Here is a 25,641-nt window from a genome sequence, read left to right as displayed (position 1 = left end):
TCTAAAAGGTTCTGTTATGTGGTCTCTGACTACCTTGCCAGCCACATCTGGTATCATTTTCCCTTATTACGCAGACCTTCCTTCAGTCCCTTAAAACTCACCACTTCCTCTAGCATTTCATGGCCTTCCAATATTATCCTGCTCTACTCAGAATGCTCTCTCTATTCAGCCCTCACTCTCTCCACATTGTTCAGCTCCATTCATCCTCAGGATTGTAACCTTTAAAGTCAAGTCCTGAAGACCTTTCTTGAGCCACTAGAGTAGGTAAGACCATCACACGCTTTTATAGCACTTGCCACCATTTACGTTTATATAGTTACCTGTCAGGTTACTTCACAGTGTGTGTCTCCTCCATACACTCCATGACAGCAGGGAAACCTGTCTGCTCACCACTGTACCCTGAGCACTTAGAGCACAGTAGCCGATGTAGAGCACGTCCTCAATAAATAGTCATGAATGGATGCAGCATTCTAGCAACAGCATTTCAGATCATCAAGAATTAGGAAACAACATGATCACTAAGGAAATCATGTAGAATCTCATTTCAATGGTTTATGGCCAAAATTAAATAGGATAAAAAACATGAATCACCAGACATGGTACCACAGAGAGCAGGCACTTAGTAAAAATAAATTCCTTCTCCTTTCTCTAATCACCTTTAGACACAGAGACAGCAAAGACTATAATGTAACTGACTACAATACAACTTGCCTCAGGATTCTTAAATTTATTCAAAGCTGTAAAAGGTATCAGAAACATTTAGTGAAACTGTATTACATTTAATCAAAAGCCACTATTCATTCTTCTTTAACCCCTAAAGAATTGTTAGAAAACAGCCAGTTGAGATTTTCTTTCAGGAAAATTAATATAATATGGACTTAGAAAAGATGTATGGGTGCAGTTACAAAATGAGTTTTCACTCGAAGCCACACTAAACAACAAACTTACACTTAAAACATGATTCTATTTACACAGAGCTTTTGCCTGATGTATCAATGCATACCTGCACTAACAAAACTCACAGCATCATGCAAATCCTCTTACCTTATGTTCAAATGGAGCACCATAATAGCCATCATTCAGCCCAAAAATTATTTCATTCTGGTTGCGGGCATGAATCTAAGAGAGAAGGAAAATACATTATTAGTTCATCTCATTCCAATCAAGTTTTAATGTGACTAGAAAATGACAGGACCTACTTCAGTGTTGAAAAATAATTGGCTATGTCTAACAAGCCAGCAGAAAACAAACTGCATATCATAGGACAAGGTAATCAATTTAGAGTTTCCTGTTTTAGTCAAAGTTCTCACAAGAGCATCACATGCGATCACAGGCACCATCATTCACACACATTTTCCACAAACACTTCTTGAGGTTGTTACAGAAAGCAAATTCCTTAAGCACAGGGGATTAAGAGGCATACTATACATTCTTTAATATCAAAGAAAACACAATCCAGGACTTCCCTGGTGGTCCAGTGATTAAAAATGCATCTGCAGTGCAGAGGACATGGGTTCAATTCCTGGTCTGGAAAAATTCCATATGCCCTGGGGCAGGTAAGCCCATTCACCCTAGAGTCCGTGCTCTGCACTAAGAAAAGCCACCCCAACAAGAAAGCCGAGCACCATAACGTAATAAAGAGCAGCCCCAATTGCCGCTGCAGCTAGAAAAAGCCCATGCACAGCAACAAAGACCCAATGCAGTCAAAAATGAATAAAATTTAAAGAAAATAACAGTTCAATTAGTCTGCCAATGCTTTAAATAAAAATGAAGTTCTAGAAAAAACATAAAAGGTTAACACTATTTTTTATCTTCAAAAAGACAGTCTAAATAAAGATAATATCCAATCCCCAAAACCTTTAAAAGTCTACTAATTATTTTCTGCCAACTACTCTTTCAAATACAACTGATTTGAGCTTCAGTCAGTGTTACTTGAAATTCAACTTCATCTAAAAAATGGAGGAATAAAACTTTCAAAATTGAAGAAGTAAGAATTTTTAAAAGCTCAAAACAGCATAAAGTCTTTACAAACAAATTTGATTACTTGATCAGAAAGAGTTACGGCTAAAATGTTTTTTAATTGCTTTTACAATGAGGAATTAAAGTGAGGGTTCAAGTGGGGGAAAGCACAAAGACTATCAGAATAGAACATTTCATCTTTTCTTTTTCTAGCTAGAGATACAAAGGCCAAAGTCCTGTGAACATCTACCTGACTTCCCTACCTGCCATATCTGTTACTAAAGCAGAATTAATGACAGACTTCCTGTTACCCTATATCTTTACTCAACTGAATATAACGATACCAAAAGATGGACCTGCTATAATAAAACTATAAGTAGTGTCCCATTTTATGACAGAAAAGGAGAAAGCACTATGAAATCAGTTTCAAGATTAGCAGAAACACAAAAATTTTACAAACATAAAATATTTCATACGTATATATACCTTGAGAGGAAAAAGATTAAAATCATATGCATCAAAATGTTAACAATGGTTGATCTTAACAAACATTTCACACACACAAAAAGAAAAAGGTGGAGGACTGAGAACAAATATACATTTTCTTAATGTAAAACATCATTTCATCATTAGGGAAATCAAAATTAGGATGAGATACCATCAGAATGGTAAAAATTAAAAAGACTGACAACAGTAAGTCCTTACAAAAGTAAGGAACTTTCATACATTGCTAATGGGGACACAGAATGACAGTTACTTTGGAAAAAGTTTCACAGTTTCTTACAAATTTAACACAGCTCTTACCATTAGACCCAGAAACTCCATTTATTCAAGAGAAATGAAAACTTATGTCAACATAAAGATCTATATTTAATTATTCACAGCAGCATTATTCACTGTAGTGGTGGTTACTTACTTCATACATTTGTCAAATGCATTAAAATGTATACAATAAAAGGATAAATTTTATTGTATGTAAATTTTACCTAAAAAAACCCTAACTTGTAAAAAAATTTCATTCAAAAGTCATTCACTCCCTGACCCTATGCAGACTTGTCTAAATACCTCTTAAACATACTCCCGTAGCTCTCTTTGCAGGTATTATCTGTCATCAGTTTACCAGGTCCTAAGAACCAGATTTATCTTATTCATCTCTGGATCACTGGCACAAAGAACAATGCCTGTCAGAAAGCAGATCACCAATCAATAAACCTAAAGTGATTCTGGCTATTAACCTAATACAGCTTAGCGTCACTTTCCTCTAAAAATGTGTAACTCTATTATACCTGATTTTTAGTAGTATGTTGTTATATCTATTTCATAGGTGACTTTAAGTGTCTAATTGGCTTAGAAAAATGTTTTCCCTTTCTTTTGTTCTCTGCTATACCAACTTTGTAAGAGGACACATGAATGCTAACTCTCTGAAAGTAGGGTAAGTTAGACCTAAGTACATTTGGGTATTTTAAGAAGACAACCAACTAAGGAATGTAGGATCTGAAAAACATGATGAAGGCCATCTTCTCTGGCCAAAACAAGATTTCGCCACAAGCCTATAGCTCTGCAATTCTAATGTTAAGAAGCACCACCCCATACAAAGTGTAAACAAGTGCTTAGCATCATTGTGCATAGGGTCTATGCACAAAGAGCCAACTAGAGCATGTAAGAAGACAGAGTATGTGCCCCAGTGCCTTTAGCCAGGCTAAAGGCAACAAGCATTTGGGACTGAAAGAATGACCCTAAGCCAAAGTCATTACTTCATGAGTTTTAATTAAGATCAGACCTAAAACAGAAGAAAAAAAATATAAAGATAAAACAGAATTTGGAGCAGGTTAGAATTTAGTAAAGGAAAATATCTATTGCATGCATTGTTCTGGTCTCTCTATCCAAGAACACAAAATAAACTATGGTGTGCAAAATAAGGGCAGAGTTTTTTGTTTTTTTTTTAACCTGAAAAATATATATAGAGAGAACTGTCTAAGAGAAACATACCAGATGGTATATACTGAATAAATATTAAGAAATATGAAGGATGTCTGCAGATACAACTAACATTTTAGCATTGCCTTTATCAGTAGTCCCACAGGTATCACAAAATAGAAATGGCATTTATTCCAATGAGGGATGGGTAGTTACCAAGGACTACATGTACACAGCAGTGTAGTACAGCAGAAAGAGAAAGAATTTTAAAGTCAGCCAGGCCTCACCTATCAGTGTGATCTTGATCAGTTTCTTAAACTCTCTGAGGCTCAATTTTCCCATCAGGAAACTATGGGCAATAATATCAGCTTTCATAAGGTTGTCAAAAACATTAATTGCAGTTACTTATGTCTGGGAATGGCAAATAGGTTTCATTTCATATGCAATTCTGGCATATTGCTAGGTGCATTCTGGAGCACTGTGTTAGAAAAGACTGCACAACTACTTCTGAGCTCAGATAGCTCAGTCAGCTACATCAGTCATGGGGAATGGGTAGCAGTAGATAAGCCAGGCATTTGTCATCCCTGTGTTCAACAAATAGTAGCTCCTCTTATTCTTGGAAAAACCCTCCTCTACTGGTCATAAGAGAGGTGTTTATTTTCAACTTATTTTTCAGATTCTAGGGGAAATATCTAGCAGGACAGAAGAAGCAGAGTTCTATAAGAAAGCATATACTTCCCTACTGCCCACCCCACTCAAAATCCTCTCAAATTAGCAGCTTAAAGCAGTTCTTCACAAATGTTTTCAGTTATTTTTTAAACTTCTCAATGACTCAAATTTCTGTAATTAAGTAAACAATCATAAAAGGTCTCTCTTTATTAACAGGAAATATAGAATCTGACAATTCAACAAAAAAAGCCAGATGGTTTCTTTGGAGAGGACAACTACTTGAAACTGACAGTCTAAAAATTACCTGCTGACCCAGGTATTTCAGCCCGTCCAAACAGACTTTCCATTCAATCAACAGCTGGTAGATGTCCTCCTTTCCACCCCATATCTTCACCACAAAACAAGACACAGATGTATCCAGACGGTCTGGAATTATTCCAAAATCAAGACTCCGCCATGTTGGATTCTGTTAATAGAAATGAAAACCTGCTTTAGGAAGACCCTAAATGTTTACAGTTATTTCAGTTAGGTTGTATATCATTTTGTTTTTTAACCAAAAGAACTAATATATTACTTTGCAAACTTAAGTGAAGAAGACATTCCAATTAACACGAAGAGAGTGATACTGACTCTTTTCAATTTCTCTGCTTATTCATTATAGTCACTAGAAAGAGCATATATTCTAGTCTCTAATTAACATGGCTTCCTATGGTAATTCATTTATTTATTCCACACAATACACAGTCATTAAGAAACAACATATAAACAATGCCCTCAAAATACCTCCAACTTATTGCTGGATTTGAACATCTCTTTAAATAATTACACAGTTTCATGAAAAGTCCAATATTCAAAAGATTACAAAGTGGCACAGGAGGGATTAATATAGTAGTTTTATTCCAGGGGGAAAGAGGGCACGCAGGCGATGAAGCTTGGCTTTTACAGGACAAATAATATTTCACCAGGTTGAAATAGGGAATTCCCCAGCAAAGTAAGGGCTCAGAGTGTGAAATAGTACAGTGTGGTCAAGTAACTAAGGCAACTGCTAGAACACACAACACAAGAGTGGCAGGATGCAAAGCTGGAGGGATCAGCAGGAGACTTCATGCTGAAGAGGTAGTTTACTGGGCACAAGATATGGGGACATTGAGAGGTTTTAAGGTTAAAAAAGACAAGGTCAACTTTATGCTCCGAAAGAAGTTTGTTTTCCATTCAGATAGTTGAAACATTCTCTGAAAAGGGAAAAAATTAAGGGACTTTAATATTATCAATAGACATGAACTACAATGTATCAATTACTTACTTTCAATTATTTCCCTACTTTTTAAAAAAAGGATAATTGCTTTACAATATTGTGTTCGGTTTCTGACACACATCAACATCAATCAGCCGGAGGTATGCACATGTCCCCTCCCTCCTGAACCTCCCTCTCACCTCCCACACCAACTCACCCCTCTTTTGGTTATCACTGAGCACTGGGTTTGGGCTCCCTGCCTCATAGAGCAAATTCCTATTTTACATATGGTAGTGTTTCAATGTTACTCTTCCAATTCATGCCTCCCTCTTTCCCCCACTGTGTCCACAAGTCTATTTTCTATGCCTGTGTCTCCATTGCTCTCCTGCAAATAGGTTCATCAGTACCATCTTTCTATATATATACACATTAATATAGGATATCTGTTTTTCTGATTTATTTCACTATGTGTAATAGGATCTAGGTTCATCCACCTCATTAGAATTAACTCAGATGTGTTCCTTTTTGTGACTGAGTAATATTCCACTGTATAGATGTATCACAACTTCCTTATCCATTCATCTGGTGATGGACGTCTACGTTGCTTCCATGTCCTAGCTACTCGAAATAGTGCTGCAGTGAACACTGGGGTAATGTGTCATTTTAAAGAATCCACCTGCAATGCAGGAGATCCTGGTTCAACTCCTGGGTAGGGAATATACCCTAGAGAATGGATACGCTACCCATTCCAGTATTCTTGGGCTTCCCTGGTGGCTCAGATGGTAAGGAATCCACCTGCAATGCAGGAGACCTGGGTTCAGTCCCTGGGTTGGGAAGATCCCCTGAAGGATGGCATGGCAACCCACTCCAGTGTTCTTGCCTGGAGAATCCCCATGAACAGAGGAGCCTAGCGGGCTGCAGTCCACAGGGTTGCAAACAGTTGGAGACAACTGAGCAACTAAGTGCACACAGCACAGGGTATATGACCAGCAGTGGGATTGTTGGGTCATATAGTAGTTTTACTCCTAGTTTTTTTTTAAGGAATCTCCATACTGTTCTCTATAGTGGTTGTATCAATTTACTTTCCCACTAACAATACAAGAGGGTTCCCTTTGTCCACACCCCCTCCAGCATTTATTGTTTGTAGATTTTTTGATAATGGTCATTCTGACTGGCAAGAGATGATATCTCACTGTAGTTTTGATTTGCTATTTCCCCTACTTTAACTGTTAGGGCTCTCATTACTGAACATAACTCTAATTAATCTCATTAAATTATCAATTTTCATATTATATAAATCAGTAAATCAAAAAGCCCTCATATAAGGGTAACTAATCTTTGCTTTGTGACATTTTCCTGACCAAAGTGGGGAGGGGACAAGAGCAGTATTTTTGGTTTAGGGGATATATTGATGCATGTGTTTTTGTGAACTTAACTGCTGACATTTCAGGAGAGGGAACATGATTTCTAGTTTCATGGTGTTTATGTCTGATCTTTTTCACTTGTATGTATTTTGCTTGTATATTTTTATTTTCTGATTTCCCTGTACTAAAATAAAAGCTCTGATAGGAACATTGCTCGATTTGTTTACCACAAGATCCCCAAAGTCTGAAAATTACCTGGTATGTGCTCAATAAATATTTGCTGAGTGAGTGAATGAATGCTTACTTAACCAAAATGGATGTCTGAGGACACCAAAAGATTGTCAATAAACAGCATGATGATAACACAATAAGCTCACTGTGCAGTTTTATACGGAGTCCCTAGCACCCATGAATTTCAACCTAAGATCATTAGAACTCCATTCTGATATGACCCCCACCCCGTCTCTATCCCACCAAAATTGTTTTAGCAACCCTGCTAAATAGGGGTAGTGTGCTTAGTCGCTCAATGTGTCCAACTCTGTGATCCCATGGACTACAGCCCGTCAGGCTCCTCTGTGGGGATTCTCCAGGTAAGAATACTGGAGTGGGTTGCCATGCCCTCCTCCAGGGGATCTTCCCAACCCAGGGACTGAACCCAGGTCTCCTGCATCGCAGGCGGTTTCTTTATCGTCTGAGCCACCAGGGAAGCACAAGAATACTGGAGTGGGTAGCCTATCCCTTCTCCAGGAATCTTCCCAACCCAGGAATTGAACTGGGGTCTCCTTCATTGCAGGCAGATTCTTTACCAGCTGAGCTACCAGGGAAGCCCAAATAGGGGTAGAATTTCATTTAAATATGGAGATGAACATTAAGGTCTAGGAATAAGTAGGCAGACCTGTACTACAAAAAATGCTCAAGAAAATTCTTTACACTGAAGAAAAATGACACCAAGCCAGAAACTTGGCTCTCTAAGAAGGAATAAAAAGCACTGGCAATGGTAAAGATTGAGTAAATACAAAAGGCTATCAATTTTTCTTATTTTATTTATATCATATATGACTGTTTAAAGTAAAAGTTATAACTGTATAAAGAGTTTTATAACATATGTATAGATTCATATATACTAACGTAACAGCACAAATTAGAGAAGGTAGATGACTGGAACGATTCTGCTGCAAGGTTCTCCTGTTCACATGAAGTAGTTAAAAGTACATACAGCAACCCTAAAGTAATGATTTAAAAAGTAATGCAAAGAAGTACAGCTGAAAAGACAAGGCAAGAATGTAAAACAGTATGAAAAAATATATATTCTATGATGATTTCATTTATATGAAGTTCTAAAACAAGTAAAACAAATCTGTGGTGACAAATGATTTCCTCTTGTGGGGAGATGGGTTTCTAGGCACAAGAGAACTTTCTGGAATGATAGGAAATATATATATCTTGACAACGTGGGTATGCACTTACCAAAACTCAGCAAACAAAATAGTTAAAATTTGTGCATTTCACTGTATATGACTTTTACTTAAGGAAATAGACTCTGAACTCCAAAGTATAGGTCTGCTTCTTACAGTGGTAAGGATTAGTAATTCTGAGGACACTTTTTGTGAATTCGAAGCATGAGCAAAGATGTGGAGGTCAGTGGAAGCCAGGTTTTTCACTGTCAGAGAATGGAGTGACAAATGAATTGAGAGTTCAGCTGGACTGAAATTGGAGCTATTGGTATAAATGCATGGTTTTTAAAAGACAGAGCAATAAATATATTGCGTGTGTGCATGTGAGTGTGATTTCCTAGCTCAGTCCCTTAAGAAAGGCTAGAGGTAATGAGCACACTAGTAACAGTGAGCATGCTCAGATCTTGCTGTCTATTTAGCAATCTCAAAAAAAGAGAACCAACGGTTCCTTGGGGAGAAAACTGATTCCAGAGCTACGGCAAGAAGGGTACAACACGGGTCTGGAACATCTCAAGCCAGAATGTCAGGAAGTACTCAATGATGTGGACATATCAAAAGGACATAGGAAACAATTTACAGGGCTCTCATTAACCAAATGCGGGATAATGTAAGCATCAAAATAAATTATAGTAATAGATTATAACCCACTGAATAAAATAAGAATCTTTGAGTCCATAATGATACAGATTAATAATTAATTAAATGGGAGAGAAAGTTCAATTGCCAACTAATAAATAATAAAAGGAAAGATGGAAATTAGAAAATCACCAATGGATGCTAAAGCTGGTAAGCAAACAGTTGGTAAGAAGCAGGATATGTAAAAAGTCTCAAAGTTTCTCCCTCAAAAATTACTTATTAATTATAAATGGAAAAATTATATCTTCTCAGTGGAGAAATATGACAGGAATTCCCTTAATCAGGTGACAAATTGGGACAAACCAGCAACAGGTGCCTCTTAAAGCACTGAAAAGAAAAGAGCACCGCAGGTATAGTTTTCCCACCAAAAATGCATAACCTGGATCCAGTCATGAAGAAACATCAAACAAACTGAAAGAGTCTACAAAATAATTGGTCTGTGTGGTTTTAAACTGAGGGACTGGTTCCAAATTGAGAAAGGAGGTCAAGGTTGTATACTGTCACCTTGCTTATTCAATTTATATGCAGAGTACCTCATGCAAAATGCCAAATTAGATGAAGCACAAGCCAGAATCACCATTGCAGGGAGAAATATCAATAACCTCAGATATGCAGACGACACCACCCTTATGGCAGAAAGCAAAGAGGAACTAAAAAGCCTCTCGATGAAAGTGAAAGAAGATTGTGAAAAGGCTGGCTTAAATCTCAACATTCAAAAAACTAAGATTAAGATCATGGCATCTGGTCCTATCACTTCATGACAAACAGATGGGTAAACAATGGAAACCGTGAGAGACTTTAATTTCTCGGGCTCCAAAATCACTGTGGATGGCGACTGCAGCCATGAAATTAAAAGACGCTTGCTCCTTGGAAGAAAAGCTATGACAAACCTAGACAACATGTTAAAAAGCAGAGATATTACTTTACCAACAAAGGTCCAATAATAGTCAAAGCTATGGTTTTTTCCAGTAGTTGTGTATGGATCTGAGAGTTGGATCATAAAGAAAACTGAGCACTGAAGAACTGATGCTTTTGCACTTTTTTTGTTGAAGAATCCTGAGAGTCCCTTGGACTGCAAGGAGATTAAACCAATCAATCCTAAAGGAAATCAGTCCTGAATATTCACCGGAAGGACTGATGGTGAAGCTGAAGCTCCAATACTTTGGCCACCTGACATGCAGAACTGACTCATAGGAAAAGACCCAGATGGTGGAAAAGACTGAAGGCAAGAGCAGAAGGGGATGACAGAGGATGAGATGGGTGGGTGGACATCCAATTCAATATACATGAGTTTGAGCAAGCTCCAGGAGTTGGTAATGGACAGGGAAGCCTGGCATGCTGCAGTCCATGGGGTCGCAAAGAGGTGGACACGACTGAGCGACTGAACTGATGGTTCTAAACGCTGAAGTCAGAACACCCCCCAAAAGGCTAAAGAACGGTCCAAACTGAAGAATAAAGCAACATGACAACTAAAGACAAAGTGATTCTAGATTGAGTCTTGGAGAGGTGACAACACCTGAATAAGGACTAGGAATTAATTGGTGGAAACCTAAATTGGTACAGCCACTTGGAAAACACTATGAAGTAACTAAAAAAATTTACAACAGAACTACCATATGATCCAGTAATCCCTCTTCTGGGTAGATACTCAAAGGAAATGAAAGTGTCTTAGAGATAGAAGTGCTCCCATGTTCACTGCAGCATTATTCACAATAGTCAAATACATGTACAACCCAAGTGTCAATCAACAGATGAATAATGAAAATGTAATGCATATATGAGCGGAACATTATTCAGCCTTAAAAAGGAAATCTTGCCATTTGCAAAAGCATGGATGAACCTGAAGGATAGTATGATAAGTGAAATAAGTCAGAAACAGAAAGTAAAATACTGCATAATATCACTTACACGTGGCCTCTAAAAGTCAAACTCATAAAAACGGGTGTATAATGGTGGCTGCCAGGGGTTGAAGATTGGGCAAAATGGGGAGATGTTAGCCAAAAGGTATAAGGGTGCAAAGTTTCAGTTTTGCAAGATGAAATCATCTTGGAAATCAAATGTACAACATGGTGACTAAAGTTAATAACACTATATTGTATACTTGAAATTTGCTAAGAGAGTACTAAGCATTCTCACTACCAAAAAAAGAAAAACACACACACACAGTTAACTATGGGAGGTAATAGATATATTAATCAGTTTGATTTTGGTCATTATTTTACTACATGTATATAGGTATATATATGTATAGATAATATATATATACCTGTCTATATATATATATCTATATATGTGTATGTATATATATATGTGTGTGTGTGTGTATAGATAAACCAAAATGTCATGTTGCATATCTTAATACACACAATTTTTGTCAACTATACCTGAGGGGTAGAGGATGAAGGATTGTGCTTAACTGCACTGTGTCAGTGTTATACTTTCCTGATTTTAGTAATTTTAATGTAATTATATAAGATGTCCTTGTTTGTAGGAAATATACACTGAAGTATTTGATACCAGCAAACTCTTCTTTGAAGGTGAAAGTGAAGGTGAAGTCGCTCAGTCGTGTCCGACTCTTTGTGACCCTGTGGACGGTAGCCCACCAGGCTCCTCTGTCCATAAGATTCTCCAGGCAAGAATTCTGGAGTGGGTTGCCATTTCCTTCTTTGAAGGTAGTCAATTATTTAAGAAGCCATAGTTATGCTTAGATAAATTTATTGAAAATATAGGCAATAAAGAAAGACAAAAATATTTTGAGTAAAACAGATGAGTTACTATGAAATAGTAAGATCAGATTTCAATATGACCCAAAGAATGAATGGAAGGCAACCATCCATTTTTGATAATGGCAAGCTAGATGGTCCTCCCACTGAAAACAATTAAAAATGCTGGCTAAAATATAACCACCATCATCACTAAAGATTTTCCAAGCCAAAAAGGAAAGCTAGAACTCAAAAGAAATAAATGTAAATCTAGAGGACTTTTCCCTTAAAGGAATTTGCCAACGTATATAAACTTGAAGCGTTGGTTTGGGTAGTCTTAAAGGGAGACAACATAATTCAAAGCCCAGACCCAGGTGTCACTCAGGTCTACGAGAAGTCCTCCACATTGAGCTCGAACAACAAAAGGGCTACATACTCACAGGCACGAGTGAAACCACAGAGTATAGTAGAATTCAACAAACCAACTGCACAAAACTTGAGATGATCAAAAACAGGAAACATAACACCCCCCAAAAGATATCCTTTTAAAAGAAAAAAAAAACAAAAAACAGGAAACATGAAGAAAAGACTACTTAAACTATCAAATAGATAGTTTAAGAATAGATCATATTTTTTTAAAAAAAGCCAAATCCTTGCACAGAATCTGTTTATTTTTAATTGACACTAACTGGCACTGTTTCTCCAGAGCAGGCACTTCATAAAAATATAAATTGAGGAAAAAGAATATCAAAATGACCAACAAACACTAGAAAAGGTGATCAATTAGAATAATACATGAGGAAATGTAAATTAAAATCACAATATAATACCACTAGCCCACCAGAATGGCTCAAATTTTCAAAACAATAACAAGTTTGGGCAAAAATGTGGAGTAACTAAAAACTTCACACTGCTGGTATGGATGTAACTGGTACAAGCAACTTTGGAAAGCTATCTGGCAGTACCTACTAAAGCTGAAAACACCTATGATTCAGCACTTAGTTCCACTCTTACGTAGATACCTAACAGAGACACATACTTGCCAAAGGACATGTACACACAGAATTAATAAATAATTTGTATGAATCTCACTAATATGCTAAGCAAAAGAGTATGTGCCATACAAAAGTTCAGTAGCAAGCAGGACTAATCTAGAAGTCAGGATAGTGGTGGTCTTTGGAAGGAAGTAGTAACTAGAGGGAAAACACAAAATAATGCTGCTGTTCTTGATCTGGTTACATGGCAGTGGCACCCCACTCCAGTGCTCTTGCCTGGAAAAATCCCACCGATGGGGGAGCCTGGCGGGCTGCAGTCCATGGGGTCGCTAAGAGTCGGACACGACTGAATGACTTCCCTTTCACTTTTCACTTTCATGCACTGGAGAAGGAAATGGCAACCCACTCCAGTGTTCTTGCCTGGAGAATCCCAGGGACGGGGGAGCCTGGTGGGCTGCCGTCTCTGGGGTCGCACAGAGTCGGACACGACTGAAGCAACTTAGCAGCAGCAGCAGCAGTTCCCTGTGAAAAGTCACCAAGCTATTATCTATGCCCTTTACTGTAATGTGTGCTGTATCGCAATACAAACTAATAAAACAAAAATTTTCAAAGGTTCAATGATGGAAAAAATACAGCACCTTCCATTCAATAATGGAAAATATACCTGCTTGCTACTGAACTTTTATATGGCATATGCTCTTTTGCTTAGCATATTAGTGAGATTCATACAAATTATTTATTAATTCTGTATGCACGTGTCCTTTGGCAAGTATGTGTCTCTATTTCTGTTAGGTATCTACATAAGAGTGGAACTAAGTGCTGAATCATAGGTGTTTTCAGCTTTAGTAGGTACTGCATCTTACAAGGAGGTACCTACAGAGATAAAAACAAAGCTATCTCTTCCTGATGTCCTTTTGGGTCCTAAAGCCTGAAGACAGGAGTTGGAGGATTAACCACCTGAAAAGACAGCCATTTACTCCCCTATGTGTAAGGTCATCTCTCAACTAAACTCCATGTGCTCTGGAATATGAAATAGTGTAATTTCAAATTCTCAGCAGAAAAAGCATGAAATAAACACCCCTTTCCAAAATGGAAAAAAAAAAAAAAAAAGACCTCGTGAATGTATGGCCCTTAAATATGAAGGACCATATTTAAGGGGTGGGATGATGGGCACAAAGAATACTTCATTCTAAAACTAATTAAAAGTCTTTGGAAAGGACACTAGTCTTTTGAAGTGGTTTCTGTGGCTGAATAGATGGCCTGAACCAACATTTTAAACCAAAAGAACATTAATATAGAACTACTGTCAATCATCTCATTATAATGACCTTCCTTTATAATTTTATAGAATAGCTGCCAGACAACAACCAATCATTTCTGAGCTGGTCCACTCAGATACAGATATGGTCTGCCACATATTAAAGACTCCACTGCCTAATAATGTTACTGTAAAGATCTAGATGATTTTCTACATTTAACCTATACATATAAGCCCATGTCTAGATGGAACAAATTATTCAAGTACTAACATCATTTAGGGACCTATATCTTATTCACTGAAAGTACAGTGGCAGAATATTAGGATATTTATAGCTTTGAAAAATTCACCTCCAGGAGAATCTAAAATTATTATTTATTACCTGGGCAATTTCTCTAAAACACTGTTCAACTGATACTTATTTATTAAAGGAACACATATACAGAAAAGTTTCAAAACACAAACAAGATGTCACTATTTTATCACTCAAAAACAAATTACAGTCACAAGAAACACAACTCAGAATTCATCAAAGCTGTTCCAACTTCCCCAAAACATACAAGATAACTCTCAGGAATGGCATACTAAATTCATAAGCAGTAATTATTACCCAGCCCAAAACTCTCTCTCCTTTGTCTCATTCACCTTTATTCATCCTTCATGTCTCAACTTAGGAATTAGTTATTGTAAGAAGCCTCTCCTAATCACCCTCACCAAACTAAGATAAATGACATTCCTACGTGTTCCCAAAGAATCCTGTTCCTCCCTGGTCTTATAATTGCATGATGATGAAGTTTCACACAGAGTAGTACAAGATGGCTAAGCAAGAGGACCCAACTCCCTTCTCTCTCTCTCACTCTAGCTTGCACGTGCTCTCTCTCTCTCTCTCACACACACAAATGAAATACTAACTCAGTTCAATTAGAACATACACTTCTGTGACAACCCCTCAGGCCAGTAACTCATAAAAAATATTTCTATTGTCCAGTCAAATTTTTCCCAAAGATTTAAAAATATCTCAGGCACTCTCAATTCAAACAGAAGTTTTGGTTCTGATAACTCTGTCACATGCTTTCCCTAAAAGCACATGCTCTAGAACTTTGTTTATTCAATTATAAGGCCTATCACTGACCTCTGTTAGACCTCTGAGAGACATCTAACCAGCAGAAGGGAGTGTGATATAAGGGGGGCAGCACAATGCTGTGAAAGAGATGGATTTCCAAACACATAGGAACTAGCTATCACTCTTCTTCCTGCCACCATGAGATTTTTAATTTTCTTAATAAAAAAGAAAAACTTTTTCGTAAAAAATAAAATACGCAATGATTAACTTGATAATTGTTAAAGATGGTGCACATGAGTTCACTGGGCTTCCCTGATAGCTCAGTTGGTAAAGAATCCGCCTGCAATGCAAGAGACCCCGGTTCAATTCCTGAGTCAGGCAGATCCGCTGGGGAAGGGATAGGCTACCCATTCCAGTATTCTCAGACTTCCCTTGTGGCTCAGCTGGTAAAGAATCCGCCCACGATGTGGAAGACCTGGCTTTGATCCTTGGGTTGGGAAGATCCCCTGGAGAAGGGAAAGGCTACCCACTCCAGAATTCTGGTCTGGAGAATTCCATGGACTGTATAGTCCATGGGGTCTCAAAGAGTTGGACACGACTGAGTGACTTTCACTTTCACGTGGGTTCATTAACCAATTCGCCTCCACTTTTATCTATGTACAAAACCCAATTTAGAGAATTTAGTTACTTCCATTCTTACCACTTCAATTATTTTAGTTTTTAATTAACCAGTGGCCCTTCAATAATGTTAAGAATATTAATTTCCCCCTGAACCAAAAATCAATAAATAACTAGTTTGGAGGGTATGGTTAGTTGAACCCTGAGATAAGAAAGCTGAATTATACATTCACCATTAACTGTTCAATGCTAAATATATCTGAGAAGAAATCAGGACTCTGACATATAACTTGGAGACACAGCTCCACCATCTAGCCTGTCAACAGTGGATTATTCTAGTTAATGCAATGGATGCTGGACTTCACTGTGCTAGGGACATTAGAAAGTAGAAAAATGAATAAGCTGGGGTCCTTGTTCACTAGCTGCCCTCAATTTTGTGTTACCTCTCAAAAACTCGTTCCCATGCCATCCACCCCTTGACTACTATCTGCTATCTCTCCAGGACATTTCCTCTGCTGTCCTGATCCTCAGTTCCTTTCTTCCTGTCCCCGTCAAGCTTGTCAAAATCTCAAACCACTCACTCCACTCCAGCCACACTAACTTCTTAGCCATTCCTTGAAAACCTCAAGTATACACCTACCTTCGTGGTTTCCTACTTCTTGGCCTGAAACAGTCTTCCCCTCTTAGATACATCATTGCTGTTGTTGAGTCACTAAATCGTATCTGACTCTCTGCCACGCCATGAACTCCAGCACACCACCTTTCCCTGTCTACCACTATCTATCTCCTGGAGTCTGCTCAAGTTCATGTTCATTGACTCGGTGATGCTATCTAACCATCTCATCCTCTGATACATGGCATGTTCCCTCATTTTTTCAGCTATCTGCTCAAATGAGACCTTTCATGTGACTACCACAGAAATTCAGCCACTACCCCTGCCAGATACTTCACTACACTGCTTTATTTTACTCAATTATATTTATTACCATCTAACAGGTTCCAATTTACGGACTTCCCTGATGGCTCAGATGGTAAAGTGTCTGCCTACAACGCAGGAGACCCGGGTTCAATCCCTGGGTCGGGAAGATCTCCTGGAGAAGGAAATGGCAACCCACTCCAGGACTCTTACCTGGAAAATCCCATGGACGGAGGAACCTGGTAGGGTACAATCCATGGGGTTGCAAAGAATCGGAGATGACTGAGCAACTTCACAGCACACAAACACATTCCAATTTATCATCAATTCTAACAAGTATTTTTCTTCCACTGTAAGATAAATTCTGACTTTCAGTTCAGTCACTCAGTCATGTCCGACTCTTTGTGACCCCATGAACTGCAGCACGCCAGGCCTCCCTGTCCAGCACCAACTCCTAGAGTTTACTCAAACTCCTGTCCATTGAGTCAGTGATGCCATCCAACCATCTCATCCTCTGTTGTTCCCTTCTCCTCCCACCTTCAATCTTTCCCAGCATCAGGGTCTTTTCAAATGAGTCAGTTCTTCGCATTAGGTGGCCAAAGTATTGAAGTTTCAGCTTCAGCATCAGTCCTTCCAAAGACTATTCAGGACTATTTTCCTTTAGGATGGACTGGTTGGATCTCCTTGCAGTCCAAGAGACTCTCAAGACTCTTCTCCAACACCACAGTTTAAAAGCATCAATTCTTCGGTGCTCAGCTTTCTTTAGAGTCCAACTTTCACATCCATACATGACTACTGGTAAAACCATAGCTTTCACTAGACAGACCTTTGTTGGCTAAGTAATGTCTCTGCTTTTTAATAAGCTGTCTAGGTTGGTCATAATTTTTCTTCCAAGGAGTAAGCGTCTTTTAATTTCATGGCTGCAGTCACCATATGCAGTGATTTTGGAGCCCAAAAAATAAAGTCTCTCACTGTTTCCACTGTTTCCCCATCTATTTCCCATGAAGTGATGGGACCAGACGCCATGATCCTAATCTTCGGAATGTTGAGCTTTAAGCCAACTTTTTCATTCTTTTCTTCATTGTAAGATTTTTCTTCCATCTTCCATTGTAACATTTTTCTTCCATTGTAAGATAAATTCTGACTTTAGAAATGTTAAAATCAGTAAGGTCCTGTACTTGTTGACCACTAGATGGCAGTCATCAGTTCAGTTCAGTTCAGTTCAGTCGCTCAGTCGTGTCCGACTCTTTGCGACCCCATGAATGTCAGCACGTCAGGCCTCCCTGTCCATCACCAACTCCCGGAGTTCACTCAAACTCACGTCCATCGAGTCGGTGATGCCATCCAGCCATCTCATCCTCTGTCGTCCCCTTTTCCTCCTGTCCCCAATCCCTCCCAGCATCAGAGACTTTAGTTTCAGCTTTAGCATCAGTCCTTCCAAAGAATACCCAGGACTGATCTCCTTTAGAATGGACTGGTTGGATCTCCTTGCAGTCCAAGGGACTCTCAAGAGTCTTCTCCAACACCACAGTTCAAAAGCATCATCAGGTGTCACTATCTACACGCACAACCTTAATAATAGTTGTCTTTTTGTGTTTTTGGTTTTTTTTTTTTTTTGTAGTATAGTTACTTTACAACGCTGTGTTACTTTCTGTTGTACAGCAAAGTAAATAAGTTATACATATATATATATCCCCTATGTTTTGGATTTCCTTCCCATTTAGGTCACCACAGAGCACTGAGGTCCCTGTGCTATACAGGGACCTCATTAGAATACATAGCAGTATATAGTTGTTCTTAATATCAATTCTTTTAAGTTATTGACACTACTGACACTACATGTGCTTAGTCTGTCAGTTAAAAATCTCTTGATTTAAATGGAAACAATCCTATATATAATATCTAGCAATAATTTAAATTCAACACATTATAAAAATATCAAGTATTCATAATAATGTGGAATAACCAGAAAGAACTTTCATAGACTGCTAATGAGAATGTAAACAACATAATAACTTTAAACTATTTAGCAATATATACTAAAGCTTATAATATGCATATTCCCAGCAAGCCCACTTCTAGATATATACACAACAGAAATGCATACTAATATTCAACCAACAGATATATCCAAGAATATCCATAGCAGTACTATTCATGTTAGCTCAAAACTAGAAACAAGCACTTCCCCTGGCACTCCAGTGGTTAAAGACTCCACGCTTCCACTACAGGGGCACAAGTTCATTCCCAGGTCCAGTAACTAAAATCCGACATGCCATGTAACATGGCCAGAAAACAAAACCAGAAACTAACCAAATTCCCATTGACAGAAGAATGGATAACTTCTGGTATATTCACACAACGAAAGACAATAGAGAAAACAAGTATACCTCACAATACGAATGACTCTTACAATATACAGTTAAGACATCAAAGTCAGACACAGAAGAACAGACACTATATGATTCCATTTCTACAAAGCTCACAAACAGGTAAATTAATTTATGGTATTAAAAGTCAGAAAAGTGTAAGTCACTCAGTCATGTCCAGCTCTTTGCAACCCCATGGACTACATAGTCCATGGAATTCTCCAGGCCAGAATACTGGAGTGGGTAAGTTGTTTCCTTCTCCAGGGGATCTTGTCAACCCTGGAGCTGAACCAGGGTCTCCCACATTGCAGGCAGATTCTTTACCAGCTGAACTATCAGGGAAGCCCATGTTAAAAGTCAGAGAGGAGTAGTAACTGAAGACGGTGTAAGGGGGCTTCTGGGGCACCGAAAATATTCTATTTCTTGATCTGGATACTGGTTACCCATGTGTATTTAATTTGAGAAAATTGAGTTTTCACTACAGTAAAGGGAGTAGAATAAATCGAGGAGTCCTTCTACTCTATTTGCTCCCTAAACCTACCCTCCCCACTTCTCAATTGTCTGTAGACCATTTCTGTCTCCAACTGAGCCAGGATAGGAGCAGAAATGGTATTTAGCAGCTACTACATGTCAGGCTTCCCTGGTGGCTCAGCTGGTCTTCCTAGCAGTTCACTGGTCAGGACTTCAAGCTCTCACTGTTGAGGGCCTGGGTCCAGTCCCTGATCAGGGAACTAAGATGCCCCAAGCCACGTGGCATGGCCAAACAAAAAGAAAAAGACAACAGCTTGATGAAGAGGAAAGAGTAGCAGAGACTTGAAGATGGAGGGCCTGGATTTGAGTTCTGGTCCTGCAATTGTGTATGACTCTGCAAAAGTCAGAGACTCTCTGCATGTCAGTGTCTTAAGATCTACCCTGTCTACAAGTTGCTCTAAGGATAAAAATGAGATAACATATGTAAAAGGATTATGTAAAGATAACACATTGTGGTTATCCATTTATTCATCTAACGAATATTTACTTAGCATCTACAATATTCTAGACTCTAGGGTTTCAAAGGTGAACAAGACTGGCAAGGTCCCTACTGTCATGAAACTTCACACTTTTAAGTGGGAAAGACATAATAAACAGATAAATGGGCAAGAGTTTCCAACAGTGATAAGTGCTCTAAAGAAAATAAAACAGAGTGATGTGAAAAAGAGTGGAAAGGGAACTACTTTAGATGGAACAGTCATAGAAGGCCAGGCTGAAGTGACATAGCTCAGACCTCAAAGGATTCTTCAGCCAAGTGAAGAAGCAAGGAAACAGGTGCTGTAGGCATAAGAACAAGGCAAGTTTGACATGTCTGAAGCACTGAAAAAATGAGGTAAGCCTGGACCACAAAGCTGAGTGAGAAAAACTGTTAGCAGACAAGGTTGAAAAAGTGGACAGGGGCTAAATCCAATACAGCTGGATTGCTGTAAGAATATTATCAGTACCATAAAGCTTTTCTTTTTATTAACGTGGCCAAATTGAATCATCATGCAAATATGTAGTGTACCCATTCACAAAAGTAGGACCTCTCTAACTTTCTACTTGAGCAACTCTATGGCCAAAAAATAAGTGGAAAGATCCTATCCAATGGCCCTAGCCATAAAATTCTTAAGAACTACATACAAAAACATCATTTATTATGATGTTTGGAAAGTTAAATAGTCAAAAACCTCAAGAGCAAACAGAAATGACAGAATTATAGAATGATTTGAAAAAAAAAACAAAGGTTTTTAACAGAAAAAGTATCACTGTATTCAGCAAATATTTATCAAGCACCTACTTTGTGCCAGGCATGCTCTAAGCACTAGAGATACATCAATGAACAAATCAGTGAAGATTTAAGCAATAATTGAGCAGAAGATTTAACTGTAGAAATATAATACCAGAACTGAACTTCAACTTATTTTATGTCTCAGCATTTTCTAAAATAGGAGTCATAGGCTTAGTCATATGCACCTGTCAGAAAGCAAACTTACCAAGGAATTCTTAATCACTTCACTCCTATAAAATTCTGGAAAAGAAGAAAAAGAACAGTAAGTGATGTGGAAGAAAATAAGCTCACTAACTCTCAATCCTATAAATTTTTTAACATATGCTCTAGTTAAAAAAAAAAAAAAACTCAAAACATTTTCAAGGGTCTATTCTCTATATATATCTATCTGTAAAAATTAAAATACAGATAATTATTATATCAAAGTTTTTTAATTGAAGCATAGTTGATTTACAATGTGTTAGTTTCTGGTATACAGCAAAGTGATTCAGTTGTACATATACAAATATTTATTCTTTTTCATATTCTTTCCCATTGCAGTTTATTATAGGATAGTGAATATAGTTCCCTGTGCTACACAGTAAGACCTTGTCTAAAATTAAAAAGTTTTAAAGGGAAAAACACTGGTAAAGAAAGGTCAAAATCTTTTAAGATTTAACTTAGTTATTTTCCCTGACTGGCTCCTTTTACCCCAGAGTCTAAGGTAAGGCCTTAAAAACTCAGACTTTTCTCCCTTAACTACTGGCATTGTCTACAACCAGTTCCACATGCTCGTCTGTCTCAAACATCTCCAATGATTATCCATTGTAGTACTGTGGAGAGAACACTCACCTAGCAACCCGGGAACCAAAGTGCTAGCTCTACATGTCATTAACATTCTGCTCTCATTTCCTTGGGCCCACTTCTTCATGACACTTTTGACAATCAGACTAATAATCAAGGCCTTCTGTAACCACTAAAATTCCATGATTCTACACACCTTCATTTATACTGTAAATGTTACCAAACCTGAAGATACAATTAAAAGACTGTGTCAGAGGTTCAATAAAGATACAATCAAAAGAAAGACTGTGTCAGAGGTTCAAACAGACATTCCTAAGAACCCTTCAGTTTCGCCTCTGTTGTTTCTGCCCAAGTTACTCTGTGATGCTCTGTCAATGCAGAGCCTACAAGGACTCTGTGCCCGTATGCTGCTACCAGGCAATATTCCCCATGTGTGACCCACATATCACTGATATATGAGACGACTTTAGGTGATACATGGATAAACTTTACTTTCTCCTAACACTGAAATTTACGACGCATATACCCAACCCCTAACAGTAAGCTCCTGGAGAAGGCAATGGCACCCCACTCCAGTACTCTTGCCTGGAAAATCCCATGGACGGACGAGCCTGGTGGGCTGCAGTCCATGGGATCTCGAAGAGTCGGACACAACTGAGCGACTTCCCTTTCACTTTTCACTTTCATGCACTGGAGAAGGAAATGGCAACCCACTCCAGTGTTCTTGCCGGGAGAATCCCAGGGACGGGGGAGCCTGGTGGGCTGCTGTCTCTGGGGTCGCAGAGAGTCGGACACGACTGAAGCGACTTAGCAGCAGCAACAGTAAGCTCCATAAGGGCAATAGCATTCATTTTGTATGACTGCTGTCTCTTCAACATGTAAAACTATTCCTGGCACAGAGTAGGCACTCAGTAAAATTTTGATTGAATCAACAACTTCACAGATTGTGGAAAAAATGGACTTCTTAAAATATATTCAGTATGTAGCACTGGAGATGAAATTCAAAGAGAGTAAAACTTGCCAAAGTAGTCCACAAGACTGAAGTGTGGGAATCATCAAGCAATAAAGGAAAAGTGGACCTGGATATAAACTTCTTATGGGCAAGGTCTTTGGTTAAAATGTTTCTTCACAAAACATAGCATCTATACTATTCTATGCTTGTTTTCCCTTAAAAAATAGTAATAGTGATAATCATCCTATTTTGTGGCAAGAGCCACAACATACTAATGAAAAAAACAGGTTTTATGAGAGAATTTACCACAGGATCCAAATTTTTACAATTACATGAACAACATTTATCTTAAGTGATGGGGTTAGGCTGCTTACTTTTATTTATTGCTTGGCAGTTTTTAAATTTTTCTATTTTGAACAATTACTTTAAATAAGAGAAGGGATAATTCTAATTGTTTTTAAAAGGAAACTTTTCTTGATGAATATTTAAGTTACTGATAGTTTTTGGATATTTCAAGTAACATTATATATAATCTTAGAAAGATATATATTCTAAGACACATGAATCTATAAGATAGACTTCAAGTGAAATTGCAAGATAAAAGGGAAAAAAAGCTTGAATTTGACAGATATTGCCAGGTTGTTCTCTATAAACACTGTACCAATTTACAGTCCCACTTAACAGTAGCCAATGCTACACATTTGTTTTTTTTTAATTAGTTAATTCACTGGCTGTGCTGGGTCTTCATTGCTGCATGCGGCGTTTCTCTAGTTGCAGAGAGTTGGTGCTCCCCTGGCTGCGGCTCCTCTGGCTGCGGGGCGCCTCTGACTGAGGGGCGCCTCTGACTGCAGCGCTCCTCTGACTGTGGGGCGCAGGCTGCTCGCTGCTGTGGCTTCTCCTGTCACAGGGCATAGGCTCTAGGCACTCGGACTTCGGGAGCTGCAGCACACGGCCTCCGCGGGGCCCAGACTGCAGGCTCAGCAGCTGCGGCACATGGGGCCTAGCTGCTCCACAGCATGTGGGATCTTCCCAGAGCAGGGATCAAACCCATGTTCCCTGCATTGGCAGGTGGATTCTTAACCACTGGACCACAAGGGAACCCCAACCTTAATATTACTCTCTTCATTTTTCCCAAACAGTTAACCAATGCCAATCATAAATTGGCTACATACATGTACATACGTATGTATGTGCATGTGTGTATATATATACACATGTTCTTTTCTAATATGCATACATATACTCTAATTCATTCCCAATGTTTCTGGGTGGAAAGTTTTAGGGCTAAAATTGTGTTCCTTGTTATTACAAGGTACTTTCACTTAATATACTTTTGTATTGCCTAATTTGCTCCAAGTATGTAATATTTTTTAAAGCAGTGGAAAAAAATTAAAGCTATTCCTTTTTTCTTTTGAGAGAATTCCTCAGCTTAATCTGTAAAGTGTCTAAAGTAAAGAGTCTCCAACATATATATCTCCAGCTCTAAAAACATGAATAGCATTATTTATTTTTTTCAAAACTTTGCTGACTAGCTATACATACATAAATGAAACTAAACAATTTGCTTTCCCCATTGGACCCTCAAAAGGGACTTGCTAATTTTAATGGAGAAAGGTCAACAAAGGAGCCATAGAGTTTGGAAAGGAATCACCGAGTCTAAAGGAATTTCTAAAGTGTTAAATGTGGGCCTACACTGTCTACCATTCTGCTATACTTTGATTGTCAATGAAATCAGCAACATGGTGCACAACAGAATAGTGAATTTAGGAGAATTTAAAGTGAAAAAAACAGTTCCAGTCCCCAAGGCACCATGTATAAGTTTGACCCTGGACAAGTCAATTAACTTTCCTGGGCCATAGTTTCTTCACCTTTAAAGGAGAATGACACCTGGAAAATAACAGGGCTGTTATGAGGCTCAAATGAAATACTGAATTGACAATACTTTATAAGCTATCATTGTTATTAATATAATTCTATGAATTTTCATTAATTCAATTTGAGCAAAACTATTAGACAAATAAAATTTCAAAAAGATATCATGCAAGACTAGTTCTACATGAAAGGGACTATTAGATACAAATGCTTCTCCATCCATGCTAAGACCTAAGCAAACAAAGCAAGCAGAGATTGCAAAGCATGGTTCCAATGGCACGTCAAAACATGCTATTATATAGCATTCCATTTATTTAACAAATGCTTTTTAGTATCTCAACTTCATGAGACTATTTTCCAACTATCAGATTGGCAAAATTTCACAAGTTTGATTGCACAGATTGCTGGTCAGGCTGTAGGGAAAAGGGTACCCATACACAGCAGGTGGGAACGTCGACAAGGACAATTTTGTAATATTCGTACTTCCACTCTGGAATTTACCCTAAAGCCTTACTAGCACTCACACAAAATAATATATACCAATGAAACTGTTCATGGCAATGCTGTGTATATAGCAAAAGACCAGAACAACTAAATGCTCATCAAAAGAAGTCAGTTAAATAAATTATGGCACAACTGTTCAATGCAAAACAGAAAAAAAGAAAATTAGAGAAGCTCTTTATGAAATAATATGGAAAGACATCTAAAATATATTAAGTGAAAAATGCAAGGCACAGAAACATATATATACATATATAATTGGTACAATTTTTACTCACAATTGCATAAAGAATCTCAGTAAAGATACACCAGGGTACAGCAAAAAACTAGCAAGATGGAACAGGTGAGAGGAAGATTTTAATATAAACCTTCATATATATATTTTGAGCCATGGACTGTATTAGCTATTCAAAAATTAAATGAAAATATCTGGGGGCTTACTTTGTGCCAAGCATTATTCCAAGTATTGGAAACAGTGTGGTGAACAAAACTGACCCAGAAATTTCTACTCAAATGGAGCTTATATTAGTGGAGAGAGACATGCATTAAGCAAATAAGTAAACATACAGTTATGTCAG

The 25,641-nt window shown here is 38.1% G+C and overlaps 1 protein-coding gene across 1 annotated transcript in view; it reads right to left on the bottom strand.

Moving 5' to 3' along the window:
- The window catches only part of UVRAG (UV radiation resistance associated), a 325,077-nt gene that overhangs the window by 259,683 nt on the left and 39,753 nt on the right, over positions 1-25,641 (bottom strand). The window contains exons 3-5 of the mRNA XM_040258823.1: positions 21,161-21,195; positions 4,850-5,011; positions 1,045-1,119 (exon numbers count right to left, since the gene is read on the bottom strand). Coding sequence (XP_040114757.1) covers positions 1,045-1,119; positions 4,850-5,011; positions 21,161-21,195 — 272 coding nt within the window. The remainder of the gene's footprint in view (positions 1-1,044; positions 1,120-4,849; positions 5,012-21,160; positions 21,196-25,641) is intronic.

This window comes from Oryx dammah, unplaced genomic scaffold (assembly GCF_014754425.2).
Source record: "Oryx dammah isolate SB20612 unplaced genomic scaffold, SCBI_Odam_1.1 HiC_scaffold_17, whole genome shotgun sequence".
In the NCBI taxonomy this organism is placed as follows: domain Eukaryota; kingdom Metazoa; phylum Chordata; class Mammalia; order Artiodactyla; family Bovidae; genus Oryx; species Oryx dammah.
This window is presented reverse-complemented; position numbering and strand designations above follow the sequence as displayed.